Source organism: Lathyrus oleraceus, chromosome 7 (assembly GCF_024323335.1).
Source record: "Lathyrus oleraceus cultivar Zhongwan6 chromosome 7, CAAS_Psat_ZW6_1.0, whole genome shotgun sequence".
NCBI classification, from domain to species: domain Eukaryota; kingdom Viridiplantae; phylum Streptophyta; class Magnoliopsida; order Fabales; family Fabaceae; genus Lathyrus; species Lathyrus oleraceus.
The window spans coordinates 373,553,361-373,571,167 of NC_066585.1; the positions used below are offsets into that span (position 1 = coordinate 373,553,361).

General features: G+C 38.3%; 1 protein-coding gene across 1 annotated transcript; it reads right to left on the bottom strand.

Moving 5' to 3' along the window:
* Window positions 1-3,327: 3,327 nt before the first annotated feature.
* LOC127103892 (uncharacterized) lies at window positions 3,328-4,233 on the bottom strand. The gene has a single exon (XM_051041131.1). It carries the CDS (start codon window positions 4,231-4,233, stop codon window positions 3,328-3,330), a length of 906 nt encoding a protein of 301 aa, XP_050897088.1.
* Between the last annotated feature and the right edge of the window lie 13,574 nt (window positions 4,234-17,807).

Sequence of the window (17,807 nt, forward strand, 5' to 3'; positions counted from 1 at the left end):
GAATCCCATGCCTTGAGTTTTATGGATTATTGTTAGGGATGATAGAAGGAGTAACCATAAGTTTTCCCTGTTGGGGATGATAGTGATATGAATTAATTTGTTGGGGATATTTTATGGTTATGATGATTATGTGATAAATGTTATGCAATGCGATGCAAGCAACATAAGTATCTCAGCAAAGAGGAGTGTCTGATGTCAAGACTTCTAAGAGAAATGGTAAGGAAGAAGTTCTGTCGAGGAATGAGAAACGGTAAAAGAAAGGGGTGACTGCCCCTAGCAACGTTTGGGGAGAAAAATAAAGGTAATTCCTAGAAAAGGTTGGAACACCTAACTTTGATGGGGAATATAGATTCAGTGACGATTCCTAGCAAAGGATGGAACACCTAATATCTACTAGGGATCAAACAAATGAATTCAGTGACGATCCTTAGCAACAGCTAGAATACCTGTTTCAGTAGGGATAATAAATGAACTGAATGATGATTCCTAGCAACTTCTAGAATATCTGACTCAGCTTGAGAGAAATGACAAGGCACGATGATGATTCTTTGTAATGGCTAGAATACCCGACTCTATGGGGGAAAGAAGTCATTCAATGATGATTCCTAGCAAAGGCTGGAATTCCTGACTTGATTGGGGACAAAAACCCAAATACTTCAGCGATGATTCCTAACAACATCTAGAAATACCTAACTATATTTGGAGATAAACTTCTCAGGAAGATACAGTGACAATTCATAGCGAAGGCTAGGATACCCGACTCAGTTGAGGAAATATAGAAGTTCAGTGATGATTCTCAACAACGGCTGGAATACTTGACATATGTTGGGGAAATCAAACAATTCAATAATGATTCTTAGCAACGACTAGAATACATGACTCTACTGAGGAGAAATGAAAGTTCAACGATGATTCCTAGCAACGGCTAGAAATACCTGACTTTAGTTGAGGAAGAGAGCATATCAATGATGACTCCTTATAAAGATTGGAATACCTGGCTTATGTTAGGGAAATAAGTTCAAAGATGATTTTAGCTACGACTATGAATATCTGACTTGGTTGGGGAACAACCCAATATGCGCCTCTTGTTCGGAAAAAAAGGAAATTCCAGTGAGGATTCTTAACAAAAGCCAAGAATACCTGACTCTGGTAAGGGATAAATGAAAATGATGAATCTCAGCAACGACTAAATATACGACTCACGGGAAAATAATTTGAAAGGAGACAAAGCAGTTTAGTGACGATTCCTAACAACGACTAGAAATACCTGACTTTGCTTAGGGAAATATCTGGGAAATGAAAGATAACTTTACTGGGTAAAATCTTTAACAACGGTTTAGGAAGTTCCAAAAATATGATAAATCAATCTAGAGTATGAATTGAGGGGGGTGAATTTCAGAAGATACTTATGATGAAATGTTATGTATGCAGGATGCTGATGCATGTTCTGATTTTTGTAGGGGATTATATAAATGCAAGGTTTGTAAGTTACGCCAAGTGTGGTTGGGCTTTACGGGGGAATATGTATTGAGAATGCCAATGGTAATTGGGCTTATAAATTGTTTAGGGATTGTGGACTGACTTCCAGACATCAAAAAATTGGAATTTCTGATGTTGAAGCAAAGCACTAGGTGCAATAGCTGAGGATTTCTGTCAGGGAGCTTTTTGATTGGGCCATCCAAGGGACTGCATAGCGTTTTTAGGTGTACCAAGCATGTTGGACTATGTTTACCCTTAGTTATTTTTGAAAGAGAAGTAATTCGATGTTTTCCCTTAAAAGTTTTTTTTAGTAAAAGTTATTTATCGAAAAATTTCCAATGTGATGTCAATTTAAGAAAAGTGACGTTTCGCAAACAAAGCAGGAAAAGTAAAAATATTGAGCATGTATGAGGGAATTCATTCTATTGATAAATGCCCCCCAAAATGGGTGATTTTGTACAAAGGAAGCAATTCCTAAAAGAGGTGATTGCGAAAAGAAATTGGAAAACTATAATTGCAATGGAAATATCTCAGATTTCCACGAAGTTACAACTCTACTATAGTACTTATGTTCTTGACTGTCCTTTGATCTTGCTTCAAAAGGAAAGTGACTAGATTGACTTGCTGGGGAATGAAAAAAGATCCTTTGCGGGATGCAACCTCTCACTTTTATGAATCCCTAATTTTTGCCTATACCACCCTTTCGAATTTTCAGTCTACCAGGATACCCATTTTTGAATAAGTCGCCCTTTCGGGTTTTCAACTTATCGGTCTCTTTCTCTTTTTTTTAAGTGTAGTATTTTTTTACTGCATCCGTGTTCATGGGGGATAGAAGATCTTCACCATCCATAGTTGAAAGGATTAAGGCTCTTCCAGAGAAGACCATTCTAACAATATAGGGGCCTTCGTAGTCTGGTGTCCATTTCCCCCTTGGATTGGTGTGGATTGGAAAAATCTTCTTCAAGACAAGGTCTCCGGCCTTGAGGGTGCAAGAAAGACCTTATTGTCGTGGGCTCTTTTGATGCACTTTTGGTAAAGTTGGTCGTGGCATGTGGCTGCCAAGCGCTTTTCATCAATGAGGTTCAATTGATCAAATCGGACTTGTACCCACTCGGCTTCGTCAAGCTTGACATCGATCAAAATACTTAAGGAAGAAATCTCTACTTCGTCGGGAAGGACTACATCCATGCCATATACTAGAGAGAAGGAAGTTGCCCTAGTGGAGGTGCGTATTAAGGTGCGGTATCCATGTAATGCGAACGGGAGAATTTCTTGCCAATCTTTGTGGGTTTATACCATTTTCTGCATGATCTTCTTGATAGTTTTTGTTAGTTGCTTCGACAACACCATTCATTTTAGGCTTATAAGGCAACGAGTTATAGTGTTCGATTTTGAAGCTTCGGCACAGTTCTTTCATCATTTTGTTGTTGAGGTTAGATCCATTATCAGTAATGATCTTGTAGAGGGACCCCATAACGAAAAATGATTTCCTTTCTTATGAATCAAGCCATTACTTGTCTTGTGACGTTAGCATATGAGAGTGCCTCTACACATTTAGTGAAGTAGTCTATGGCTACCAAGATTAAGCGATGTTTGTTTGAGGCAATTGGCTCAATCTGTCCGATGACGTCAATATCCCACATGCAAAGGCCAAGGTGATATTAGGACATTGAGTGACATTGGTGGCACATGGATCTTGTCGGCATAGATTTGGCATTTATGGGATGTTTGGACGTGGCGGTAACAGTCAACCTCCATGGTCATCCAATAATAGTCGACTCTCAAGATTTTCTTTACCATGGTGTATCCACTACCCTCATGGATTTCCATTATAATCTGGTTTACTTCTTACTTGTTCATACATCTAAGAAAAACTGAATCATAATTTCTCTTGTATAATACCCCTCCACTTGAGAAGAACTTGGATGACAACTTTTGAAGATACTTCTTGTCGGTAATGGATGCATCCTTAGGGTATTCCGGGATTTCCAAGAACTTCATTATATCGTAAAACCAAGGATAACCGTCGACTTCGTCTTCTGCCGCCAAATAGTGGGCAGGCTCGTCGAAGTAGTTAAGATCAAAAGTTAGTGCTTCATTTTTCCATTTGACCTTAAACATGGATGAAAAAGTTGTCAGGGCGTCGACCAACTGATTTTCCTCTATAAGGATATGGTTGAATGTAACCTCATCAAAGTATGGGATCAGTTTTAGAACATGCTCCTTGTAAGGGATGAGCTTGTGATCTCGAGCTTCCCAATCTCCCTTGACTTGGCTAATAAGCAAGGCTGAATCGTTGTAGACTTCGAGAATTTTTATCATGAGATCAATTGCAGCTTCAATGCCGAAGATACATGCCTCGTATTCCGCCATATTATTGGTACATTCAAAACATAACCTTGTAGTGAAGGATAGATGAAAACCAGTTTGGGAGGTGATGATTTCCCCAATTCCATTTCCGTGAGCGTTGGAAGCTCCATCAAAAACTAGAGTCCACCGAGATCTAGGTTCGGGTCCTTCCTCGGGGTCAGGTATGTTACCATCTCTTATTAGCATGATGTCCTCATCGGGGAATTCGAAGCACATAGACTGGTAGTCTTCCATGGGTTGATGTGCTAGATAGTCATACAATACACTCCCTTTGATGGCCTTTTGAGTGACATATTGGATGTTGTAGTCGGTCAAATCCATTTGCCAACAGGCTACTCTACCGGTTAGAGCAGGCTTCTCGAAGATGTACTTGATGGGGTCCATCTTGGAAATTAATAGTGTTGTATGAGTGAGCATATATTGTCTTGGGCATTTAGAAGCCCAAGCAAGCGCACAACAAGTCTTCTCATGCATTGAATATCTACTCTCACAATCAGTAAACTTCTTGCTTAAGTAGTATATTGTGTGTTCTTTCCTACCAGTCTCATCTCGTTGGCCGAGGACACATCCCATGGATCCTTCAAGGAAGCTAAGGTACATCATCAGGGGTTTTCCATGTACAAGAGGCATTAGGATAAGATGTTCTTGCAAGTACTCCTTTATCTTCTGAAAAGAATTTCGGCAGTTAGGTGATAGCTTAATCCTTTCCAAGAAGTTTGAAGATTGGCTCACAAGTGGCCTCTAGGTGAGATATGAATATAGCGATGTATTTCAATCTACTTATGAATCCTCAGAATTCCTTCTCGGTTTTGGGTGCAAGCATAGGTTGTATGGCCTTTACCTTCTCAGGATCCACCTTAATGCCATGTTGGCTGACGATAAAACCTAGCAGTTTTCTAGATCTTACTCCAAACATTCATTTCTCGGGATTAAGCCTTAATTTTGAATTTCCTTAGCCATTCAAAATAGTTTCTCCAGATTGATAAGATTCTCCTCTTCGGTTTGAGATTTGGTTATCATATCGTCAACATAGACCTTGATCTCTCCATGAATCACATCATGAAAGAATGTGACCATGGATCATTGGTAAGTTGCGCCAACATTATTTAGTCTGAAGAGCATGACCTTGTAATAGAAGGTGCCTCATGGGGTTATGAATGTAGTCTTCTCCATATCCTCTAGAGCCATCCTGATCTGGTTATAACTGGAGAATCCGTCCATTTAAGAGAAAACATAGAATTTAGCGGTGTTGTCAACTAGCACATCAATGTGGGGTTGTGGATAGTCGTCTTTGGGACTTGATCTATTCAAATCTCTATAATCTACACACGTCCTTACTTTTCCGTCCTTTTTGTGCACGGGCACAGTATTGGCGATCCACTGGGGATAGTTGGAAACTGCTAGGAAACCATGTCGAGACGAGTCCTTCTTAGATTTTTCTTCACGGGAGGGCTAAAGGAGAATTGCGGTCCAAAACGCAGCGGAAATTAAAATTTTCTCATTTAGAGATCCTTACGAATAGTCATGATCAGTGATAGAATATTTTTCCTCTTGTGACGATTGAAACCTTTGGTGCAGATCTCTTGTGACGATCAAAACCTTTGATGCAGATCCACGGAGCGATCACGAACGTTGAACGATGACAACGTCTCTACTCAGTCCACACGAACGGATTCCTCCAATCTCAGTGCTAGATGGTACGAATGAAGACTTTGAGTGAGAGAGAGAGAGAGAAAACGAAAATAATGCAACCGCTATCAATGCTTCTGCACAAGGGTTCTATTTATAGAACCACTTGTGTGGGCTTCAAGCTAAAAGCCCACTTAAGTGTATTTTGGCCCATATCTTATAATATGCCCAAAATCACTTAAGCCCATGGTACCTTACCATATTTCGTATTCTACTCAAGTACACTGTACCTTACGATGTTCTATAATTCACTTAAGGGCACCGTACCTTACGGTATTCTTTAGTTACTCTATCTCTCATCAATCCGTCCTTTGTGTGTGACCCTGTAGGTTTTCGTGACGTTGGCAATTATATTAAATCACGCATTTAACATAATAAACAGTGAGCGGTATCTAGCAACACATCACTGCTACCCAAGACACGAAAATGTCATGTGATCTGACAAAACCTTCTGTGATAATACTTATGTGTATAATTACCCTTTTGCCTTTATGTCTATATTGAACACAAGGCATAGACCGTGTCATCCTTGTTCAGTTTAATATTGGGCCCATAGACATTTATCCTGTTATGCAGGATGGGCAAATTCCATCTAGGTCACTCATGTCCCTCAGCATGCTTCGTGGAGTACCCATCAACTGTCTTTATGGTAATCCAGTTACGGACAATGTTGGATCAACAATAAAGCACTCGACTCTACATCTAGGATCCATAGTGGTTTCAGGTCGAAGAGTGGTATACACCATTATCACCATTAGAATAACTTATGACACTTTGCATAACTTTCTATATAGTATTCTCATAGCGGGTCAATCCGGCATAAATATTACTCCTAATATTCATACCTATGTTTAAGACTTGATAACTCTTTATCCATGATCCATGAGATGTGATCATCAGTCTACAAACATAATAGTCTTAATGATTTAATGTTATCCCACTTCACACTAAAGCTCGACTACGAATACTTTAAGAATAGTGTCCTTATGTTTAATGTGATCTCATGATTAAGTCATACTTGATACATTAAACAGACTAGCTATTCTAGGGACTTTATTAAACAAACGTAATAAAAAAAAAGCCTTTTATTATTAATAAATAATTCGATACAAGTACCAAAAGCATTGGCCTCTAGGGCTTACACCAACAAGGGCAACCTTCTGTGAGAGGTAGAGGATGGACCACAATATTAGTATCGAGGTCTGGCATGTCTTGGTAAGACCATGTGAACACATCCATGTAATCTTGTAAAAGTTTGACCAACTTTATCTTCACCTCGTCTTGTAGAGCCGAGCCTACTCTGACCTCTTTAGCTTCCTCTTTCGTTCCAAGGTTGACTATTACCCCTGATTCCTCATGCGGATGTATGAACTTTGACTCTTGCTTGAGTAACCGTGCTAACTCTTTTGGGAGCTCGTAATCTCCGTCACAGTCTTTGTCAACGTGATTAACCGGATTGTCGAAGTCATATGGGACCATAAAAGAGTTGTTATTGGTGGTAATCGAGGGTGATCTGCACGATTTAGGGTTCATGCTTTTATTTGGATGAACGGAACAAAAATGATTTGAAAAACTTTAAAGAAAAAGAAAAACATTGCCATTTTTTTGATTTTAGTGAAAAAGTAAAATAAATGAAAGATAGGGATCACAAATTTGAATGCGAAATATGGTAATTTTCATTAATTGATAAAAGGGAAATTCAACGGAGGACCTACAAATGATTCCCCCATGCCTTAGGCAAGACATGGGTTCTTAGATTGATTAAGGAAAAAAAAAACAAGGGAATTACTTCTTCAACATTGTCACTTCAGGTAGTTCCAACATGGTACAATTAGTTACGTCTCTCCCTTCGATCTTCTTGAAGATCAGGCCTTTATCTTTGAATTCATCATCCTCTTCCAGGGTACAGATATGGCCATCTACAAGGTGCTCAGCGCTTGAGAAGTCATCTGATAGAGGGAGCACTTGTCCCTTCACAGCTACCGACATTGGCGTCTTCAGGTCTTAGAAATGGTATCCCAATCCAGAGTGATCCTTGTTGTTAGGCAGTTCCAGCATTCTTCCCTATCCTACAGGGTGTCTACTCCTTATGATAGTCAGAGCATCTTTAAGGGAGACCATTGAAAATTCATCATTTTCCAGTTCTTCCCCTATAGGGCAAACCATTTCAACGTTGACAATTTCAAATGATTGAAATGGGATTTCCTCAAACTCCCTCTCTCCTTCTACATATCAGAATGACGCCAGGTGGCTCACCATGATGTCTTTTTCGCCTTCCACAACTACCAGTTTGTTATTGATCAGACATTTCAGCCTTTGATGGAGCATTGAAGTGAGTGCTCCAACCGAATGTATCCATGGTCGCCCAAGTAAGCAACTATATTTTAGGTGTATGTCCATCACTAAGAAGGTAATGAAGAAAGTATGGGGGCCAATTTTGATGGGAATATCTTATTCACCAATTACCATTCATCTCGACCCATCAAATTCCCTTACTACTAGCTTGCTCGGCTTCACCACAAGTCCCTCAATGGTCAATTTTGCAAGTGAACTCTTGGGAATTACATTGAGAGAGGAACTAGTATCCACCAAGACTCTTGATAACACAGTGTCTACGTGCTCAATGAAGATGTGAAAGGCTTTGTTATGGTTCCTTCCCTCGGTAGGGAGCTCTTCATCACTGAATCCCAAGCTTTGACTGGTAGCTATGTTATTGACCACTCCCACGAATTGGTAAACGGAGATCTCCTGTGGCACGTGAGCAACTTTTAGAAACTTGACCAAGGCATCACAATATGCTTTAGAGCATATAAGAAGAGACAACATAGAGATCTTTGATGGAGTTTGGTTGAGTTGTTGAACCACTCAATAATCATTTCTCTTTATGATGCGCAAGAATTCATCTACCTCATTGGATGGTAGAGAATCCTGCCTCTGCTGAGCATTATCAATTTGTTTGTCTTTGTCTTTGGTCGAAGGACCGCTATTGTCAACTAGAAGAAATGTCAGAGCAAAGATTCTACCGTTTCTAGTGACCCCACTGGTATCGACGATGCTCACTATTGGTTCGTTAGACGTCATAGGTTTTTCTTGCATCTTCTAGCTATGGATATAAACTGCAGATCTATACACCCATAAAACTTCCTTTGTCTTTTTATAGGGAAACAATGTCGGGACTGTTATCACCATATGAGTGATGGGAGTTACTGAGAGGGTTATCTAGGAGAAATTGTATGGAAACTGCAAAGGTAGAACTTCATCATATGGTATTTCAAGAGTGGATACTTCTTCGATTATGGAGGGATGTTCTATCAACAATATCCCTTGGTCCATTAGGTTTTATATGGTGGTCTTCAGAATTCCACCTTGTTCTGGGTCAATCAAACATTGTTCACAAGTTGTTGTACAAACCGGAAATGCATCACTTTTCATTAACACATTCTTGATCTCGGTAAGTGGAGTTTTCATTTTATCGACAAAGGTTATCGGTCTTCTTCCATTGTCCATTTCTACCATGTTCACGTTCTTCTTGTTGAGAGGAGGCATGGGATTATTGTTTACATTTGGGTCGTTAGGCACGGATGTAATTGCCTTTGAACCAATTAAGTCTTGTACTTTGTACTTTAAAGCCTTACCGTTTTCTATGGAATATCCGGGAGCGCCAGAGTGGAAGTCGCAATGGGCAATCACATGGTAACCGGGAGGAAGAAACGTTGGAGGGGGTCCTAACCCCCTTAATTGTACAAGTGATCCTCTCAACAGATATGGTAGGATGTGACTATATGGCATCGAAACTTGATCATACCTTCTTTTGGGTCTTCTTTGTCTTTGTTGCTAGTGTTGCTGGTATTATGGTCGTTGTTGTTGTTGTTGAGGTTGATAATGTTGTTGTTGTTGTTGTTGTTGTTGTTGTTGAGGTTGCTGATAGCGTTGATGTTGTTGTTGATGTTGCTGATGTTGAACATCAATTGTGAAAGGTTGTTGTTATTAAGATTGTTGGACAGGAGCCATGACGAACACTTGCTAATATGGAACATGGTAATGTCAGGGTCCTTGTTCAGATTACTTCAGTAACATTTGTCTCCCCTTCCCTCTTCTTGCCATACGCGACAAAAGGTTTCTTTACCATGCCAGAAGTACTTGCAGAATTTTGGGTTTTACCCATTTTTATCATGTGTAATACCCTAATTTTGACCCTTAAGATCCCTTATCATTTGTATCATTTGAATATTATTAAGGTAATCAAATACTTTTGTGTATATCTTTATGCTTTGCTAATCCCAGAAAATACAAAAAAATAATATATGTCTTGCTTTGTTTTGTTTGCAAGTTAGGGTTTTGGAATCAAGAAGTTTAAGGGGTGGATCAATAAAGGCTTAGTGTGATCATAAATATCTCAAGGTGATCAAGAGTCTCCCTCCATCAACAATCAAAGTTTGTACTCACCTTAATTCATGTTCATCAGACCATAATTCATCTGGCACTTCAAATTAGGGTTTTGCTCAAAGTCGGCTTAATGTTGACTCTTTGACCAAAGCATGATCCTATGACTTGAGTCATGACCCAAGGTCCTCAAATATGTCCTCATGACCCACTCATACAATTCAAATGGCTCAAGAAATCTAGGTTCATGAACAAATGAATTTTTGAACACAACTGATGAAAAGTCAATAGATGCTTAAAGTCAAAGCTTGACTTTTAAGATTTTTGGTCAACTAGGGTTTTTTGAAGTCAAGGATCATGAAAATATGATCAATTAAGTCATTTGATCAAGTTTAAAAAACAAAATCATGGTTACTTGCAAAAGGGGAAAAGATGCAGAATTTGGAAATTTTACCAAGTCCTTACAAATCATGTCCAAGTACCCAACTTTCCAAGGCCATAACTTGTAATCCAAGCCACCATTTCTTTTGCTCCAACGATCAAATTTAAGGTCTTTCTTCATAATTAAACTTTGTCCTAGGTGATGAAACCCTAAAAATGCATGGATGGGAAGATATGAGGCTATAAAGTGGAGGATTCATATGCTCTTCAAGTAATAAAACACTTAGTGAAATTTCCAGCATGCTGACCTGGCCAAGTGACCAACTTTATGCCAATTTTTTACCAAGATCCCAGCTGATTCAAGCAAAGTGCTCAACATTAAATTTGTAGATTTGGATTCCATCTTTCCAAAATGCCCAAGAGCAAGGATTTCCCATGCTTGAGCTAAGAGAATCAAATTTGGGAATATAGCATCATGAAATGGTTCATATGTTGAATTCAAAGCCAAAGTACATTGTAAATCCAAACAAATCCACAAGTACATGTACTTCTTGCTTCCAAATCCCACCCTAATCAGAAGATTTCACCCACTTTCGAGCTATTACCCAAGTAACTAAACCAATACACAATGAATTATTCCTTTTTTGTGTGCATAAAGTAGCTTTAATCCAACAAGAAGTATCATTGAGCTCCCAAATGGATTTAGATCTGATGCATACCAACTCCAAACCTCAAGTCAACTCCTATGCTTTAGAAAGTACATCACAAAAACTCCATGAACTCCATGCTTTTTCCATGCTTCCTACTTGGTGATTTGTGCAAGAACCAAGCAAGCGAGCAATGAAGTACAAGCCACAATTATTTTATGATATACGAGGCTTCTTGAAACCTCAAGGATCCCTATAAATATAGGGCAAATCCTCATCTATCAAGCAAAACTTCATATTTGTAAACTTTTGACCTTAACCTCCTTTTCTCCCATTTGGCTCGACCATTCAGCAAACCAAAGAGTCCAACCATCTCCCGGGAACTCATAGACATTGTGAGGGACATCAGACATCAGCTAGAAGTGGATTTGAAGAGGCATTGGACCTTGCTCCAATAGGTATACTCTTAACTTTGAAACTCATTATACATGCATCATTTCCATGTGATTTCTGAAGCAAACATGTAGCACTCATTGTATTCAGATTGATCATTGGTTCACATGCCATTTATCTTGCTATTCATGTGAACTAAACCTGCACGAAACCTATGGTTTCAGGTCTTGTTTTGGCCCTTGTGTTCCTTTATCTTTGAGTTATAGCCAAAAACCTATCGTACCATTTTGTTCCTTGTTTCATTATGAACAAATTTGATCTTTACTTCATTGGAAGTGGTTGAGAAATGGAGGAGATATGCTTGATCGAAATATGAAGAAAAAAAAGAGAGAATAAGAGAGAGAAGTGAGAGGATGAAGAATATGTTGAGGTGGCGTTGAAAACTCAAACCAAATGCGTTTTATAATATATACAATTCCTTGTGTTGTAATGAACAGATGTATAGCCACCCCAGTGGTAGAAGTGCACGCCCTAAGTCACTTGTAACCAAAAGGTCTAGGGTTCAAATCCCCCTCGCCCCAGCCTTTGGTTTTTATTTTTTCAAGCAGCTCATGTAACCCCAAGAGCGTGAGTTCGAACCTGGACAATGTAATGTTTCCTTCTCTCATTTGTTTAAATGTCCATTTTTCTTCACAAACTTTAAAAATCCACAACTTCATGATCCCTTAGCCTTTTTGACCCATTCTTTCTGCCACATGTTCATGAGGGTGTCTAATTTATGATGATTCAAAAAAATCCCAAAATGTTATTTTACTTCACCACTTTTTGTATAAAGGGAAACCTGTGCTTTTAAATGTCTTTAAGGCTCCTATTTTATTCATTTATTATTTGTTCTTGATGTTGAAAACTTGTATGATTATAGCAGACTCTTTTAAATGTTGATTGTTGTCCTTAACATGATAAATTTGATTACTTTCATACCATTCGTACATTGATTCATTTTGAAAACATGCTTGAATGAATGGTTAGGAGGTGATTAGGGTTTCCTTTTTTTCGTTTCTTATCCATGCCATGATTAGGGTTTAGGTCTAACTTGTCCTTAACATGTTCTTGTCTCTTGTTTGACTTATATGCACAGTGATATACTTAGGGTTTTACTTTGTCTATACCATGTTCATATGATCCATGTTTTGAATATCTTTCTTCTGTCACAAATTTACTTGATAACCATGTGGCTTGATCATGATACTTGTCTGGTTTGCTTAAGATGGTTTAATACCCTTGTATTGAATAATGTTTAAATTTATCTTGTGACACTCCACTTGTATTATATCTTAACTTGTGATATTATATCCATGTCTTGTAACTGTTTATCATTTCCTCCATAAACTTCCATAATGTTGAACATGTATCTGATATTTGTTCATGTGCTATCTCTTGTGGTGTTATGTAAACCTTTGTCATGTCTTGTTTATGTTCATCATGCCTCAAAAACATGTAAGTAGCTTGTTCATATATTACCAACTTATGTATATTTATCCAAGGTAAAGGATCTTATGTTGACTTCCTAGTCATGTACTGTTTGTCTGTTTGTTGACTTTGTCTATCCATTCATGCATTTACCCTAAAACCAAACCATACCCCTTTTTCAAAATAAAACACCCACTCAAACCTTGACTCACTTGTAGCAAATGGACTTTCAATTACACTTGAAAATGCTTTAGTATATATGAGGCATTTCAAACACAAAACTTGACTTGCTTTTAGTCAATGGATCTTTCAATTACACTTCCCAATGCTTTAGTACACATGAACCATCTCAACTCAAACTTTGACATACCTTTAGTCAAGTAAACACTCTCCAAAACATTTTATCCATTTTATTTCCCCATTCAAAAATGCAAACAAATTTTAAACCAAAACATAGATAAATTCAAAAGGTTCATGTAGAGATCTACATATGTTTAGGGTGATAATACCTTTCCTTCGCATAACCAACCCCCGTACCTTCGATATTTATTTGCTTTGCTTCTAGTTTTAACTATTTGTTATGCATGTTTATTTTTGGTTAATTTTAAATCTTTTCCCCTTACCTTGGAAAAATAAACGTTCGGTGGTGATATTAATGTTTTGCGAGTCAAGTTATTCCAATAGCTTGGTCTTCTATTCTCACCACGACAGAAAGGCGACTTCATTGGGGACCTCCCCAAAAGGGTTATACATATCTTGTTTTTATCTATGTTTTATTATTTGTTTATTTATATATTCTTGGGTGATATTTGTGTTAAGATAAGTCCTAACATGGACTTGAGTGCATATTAAGATAAGAGGGTGGTATGTCAAGTTGGCTTGGGTGGAGTAATCCCGAACAAGATGACTTGAGAATCCCCCAACCAGTGGAGGCCCCTTTGTGGATAGTATTTGTTGAACGAGCAATCATGAAGACATTTGATATCTTCGACATGGGAGCCCGAGAAACTGATGACTTTAGTATCCCCTTACCCTACTAAGCCTTGTTAGGACGTAGTGTGGTGACTATAAAGGTGTAAACCTGAATAAGTTGATACACGATACTACACTCAGATGAGTTTCTCTTAAGAATATTATTGGTTTACAAGTAGTTTTCCAAACCGGTAATATCCTACAGATGGGATTATGAATATGGGAACTTTCTTAGAACCTTGGTTCCTGTTGATAAACCCTTAGCACTTACCTTGTTGGGATGGTTAGACCCATGGCCTCATGCTCGTGAAGTCGAACCTTTGAACCCTATGTATTTGACATCTTGCATATGTTTGATGATCTTGATATGTTTGTGTATTCATACATTCATGCATTCATTAACATCATCTCAATTAAAAGGAACTTAGAAGAATTTGTTGCAAATATCATAGGTATTTTTCACTATAAATTTTGGAAGAAGAAAAACTCAAAAGTACACTTCCAAGAGTCCAAAATTAGAGGATTTAAGAGAGCTAGGATATCCGGTGGTTAATCCTGAAGACTTCAAAGGCCAATATGGGAGACTTCTACCTCTTTTGAAGACCAACATGGTAGAGAGGATTCTTGCTACATTGGTTCAGTTCTATGATCCATTGTATCGGTGTTTTACCTTTCCAGATTATCAACTTGTACCTACCTTGGAGGAGTTCTCTCACCTGATTGGCATACCCATTCCTTATCAAGTCCCCTTTTTCAGTTTAGAAGAAATTCCAAAGCATCAAGACATTGCAGAAGCTACTCATTTAAGGATGTCTAAGACCAAAGCTAATCTAACTATAAAAGGAGGGATCTTTGGCTTGCCTGCTAAATTCTTGATAGAAGAGGCTCGTTATTTTGCTAGCATGAAGAGTATGGACGCTTTTGAGGCTATTATTTGTCTGCTCATCTATGTATTGTTCCTTTTCCCTAACGTTGATGACTTTGTCGACATTAGTGCTATCAAAATATTCCTAATTGGAAGTCCATTCCTACTTTGCTCGCAGATGTTTACCATTCAGTCTATCTCAGGAATTCTTGTAAGGGAGGAATGATCATATGTTGTATGACTCTGCTTTGCAAGTGGTTTATTTTGCACTTGCCACGGTCTACTGCCTTTTGGGACCTCAATGATGGTTTGCTATGGTCACAAAAGATTATGTCTCTCACTCATTCTGACATTGATTGGTTTAATAATGTTTATGAAGGGATGACAATTATTGATAGTTGTGGTGAGTTCCCTAATGTACCTCTTCTTGGTACAAAAGGAGGCATTAACTACAACCCGATTTTAGCTCGTCGTCAATTTGGATACCCAATGAAGGACAAGCCCAACACCATCTTCTTAGAGAGTTTCTTTTTCAAGGAAGGAATAGATAACAAAGCGTTTAAGGAAAAGGTTATACATGTATGACGCCACGTCCATAAGAAAAGAAGAGAAGTTCTAGGAAAACTAGATTGCGTCTCTTTGGAGCCTTATCTCCAATGGGTGCAAGCTAGGGACGTCAGTTTTAAAATGCCTTATCCGCGACAAGAGACTTTGTCTCTAATTGTTAAAGAACCTTCTCTTGTTTTCATGACTGATGCAGAAAACTCAAGATTTGTTTGACGAGGATGCAACGAGAAAAAGATGCTTAGAAGAACAAATATCAGATCGTCCATGTAGAGAACGAAGAGCTTCAAAGACATCTGAAGCAGAAGAATGATGAAGATCTTGCTAACAAGAAAATAAAGGTGCAAGAGGATTTATTTTCCTCTGGCATTAGGCCAGTTCCTGGTTAAGATAATCCTCCTACTTCAGGCGCTTGGAAGATGATTGTCGACAAGCTAGTGGTTCGAAAGACTCAGATGAAGGACCGAATCAATGAGCTTAATAAGAAGCTACAAAGAGGGATTGGATTTTATTCTCAATAGCTTCTTTAGGATTCAAGTTATTTTCCTTGTATCTTTTGAAAGTGTACATAATTTTTTTTTGTAATCTTTCCAATATTAATGAAATGAGTTTTAGCTATCAAAAGAGTAATGCTTCTATCCATGATGTTTGCAATAATTGTGTTTATTAAAGTTCCTTGAAAGACATTTGCATTGCACATCATGCATCATTTTAAACATTACATTTTTGAATTCCCGAGACTTATCCATGTACTTTAATCCAATAGACAAGTTGTTTCACCGGTACAACACTCGAGCTAGTCATCAGAAAAGGATGGAACAACTTGAGTAGGAAAACCAGGGACTCAGGGAAGAAGTTACTTCACCCAAAGGAAACTTGGAGAGACTCATAACAATGATGGAAATGTTGGTGGCTACTCAGCATCAGCCACCCCCAGAGACTGTTCAAAGAACTGTACTTTCAGAGGTCGTGTCTACACCTATCTTTGTGGCACCTGTGAACGCTCCTCAGTATCAGTTGCACCCAATTTCCCTTGGGGCATACCACCAAATTATATACCAGAAGGTTACCTCCCACAAGCTCCTGAAGCTCCCGTAGTGCCTGCTGTCATGTCAGTGCCACCTCATGTGATGCACACTACTCCATACCATAAAGAGCCCATCTTTCACACCACTCCAATTGAGAGTATGGGAGCATATGAGAAAATGGACGAATTTCAAGATCAATTGGCTGAGATGCAAAGAGAGATTAAAGCCCTTAGGGGAAAAGATCTATTTGGGAAGAATGCCCACGATCTCTTCCTTGTGCCAAATGTCAAAATACCTGCCAAATTTAAAGTACATGACTTTGAAAAGTACAAGGGGGATTTTTGTTCAAGGAGCCACTTAACTATGTATGCCTGAAAAATGTCCACTCAAACTTACAACCATCAGTTGCTAATTCACAACTTTCAAGGCAGTCTGACTGGTGCCGCTCTCAAATGGTACATGAATTTGGATAGTGCCCATATCTGCATATTCATTGATCCAGGTGAAGCTTTCATCAAGCAGTACAAGTACAATATCGACATGGCGCTAGACAAAGATCAACTTTAAGCCATGTGTAGCGGTAAATTCATGATTATCAAGCTATGGATAAGCAAGATATCAAATAACAAGAGTCGCCACCGCGCTTTTATTGTTTCCATGGGAAAAGGGAAAAAGTACGAACAAAACCCAAGAAGTAAGAAGTTTTCAAATCAAAACTAATAAAATGTCAAAGATTACAGGTAAAGGGGGTTGGTTACACAGAGGGAAGGTGTTAGCACCCAAAGTGTCCTAGATACTCCTAGGGAGCCCTTTTTTGTGTGCATATGTATTTTGTACAAAGTGATGTTTACAAACAAATTGAGTGAGGGGATGAGAAGAGAATTCATTTATTATATTTTTGTGTTTGACAAAACCTTCGGACTTGTGCCTACGTACTAACATAAAAAAGAGGGTTCAAAACCTCGTACTTCGTGATACAAATTTCAAAGTGGATGCATTGCTTTTAATCAAAAATTAAGTTTGAATGGCACAAGGGCCTAGAAAATGGTGTGAATGAGTTAGTTCTTTTTGGCTTTTTGAAAGTTTAAGTCAAGTATGGTTAAGTTTATTTACAAGTTTGATTAAGAAAAGAAGTTTGAAAAAGCAATGGCATAAGGCCAAAGTTTCTAATTTGCAAAGTGGTCAAAGTTTAGAACAAAACTAGTTCAAACAAAGAAGATTTTTTTAAAAGGAGGGAGAAATTTTGAAATTAAAGAAGTGGGGAGGAGATGAAGAGACTAATCCTATGCACAAAATTAAAAGTTAAGAGTTGAAAAGATCTGACCAATGGGTAGCAATCTAATAGACAAGAATGTCTTATAGAAACCCAAATTCATTTAGACATTTTGAATCAAGTAACACACAATGCACACTTATATCAATCTTGAAGAGAAAGGCATCAAATAAAGATAGCCACATCCAAGCTTTAGCCACTCCATGATCTATTTCAAATTAGCCCATGTAGCAGATGAATTCCGCAACTCACAAGTTCAAAATAACAGTTTCACAATGATCATGTTGCAGATG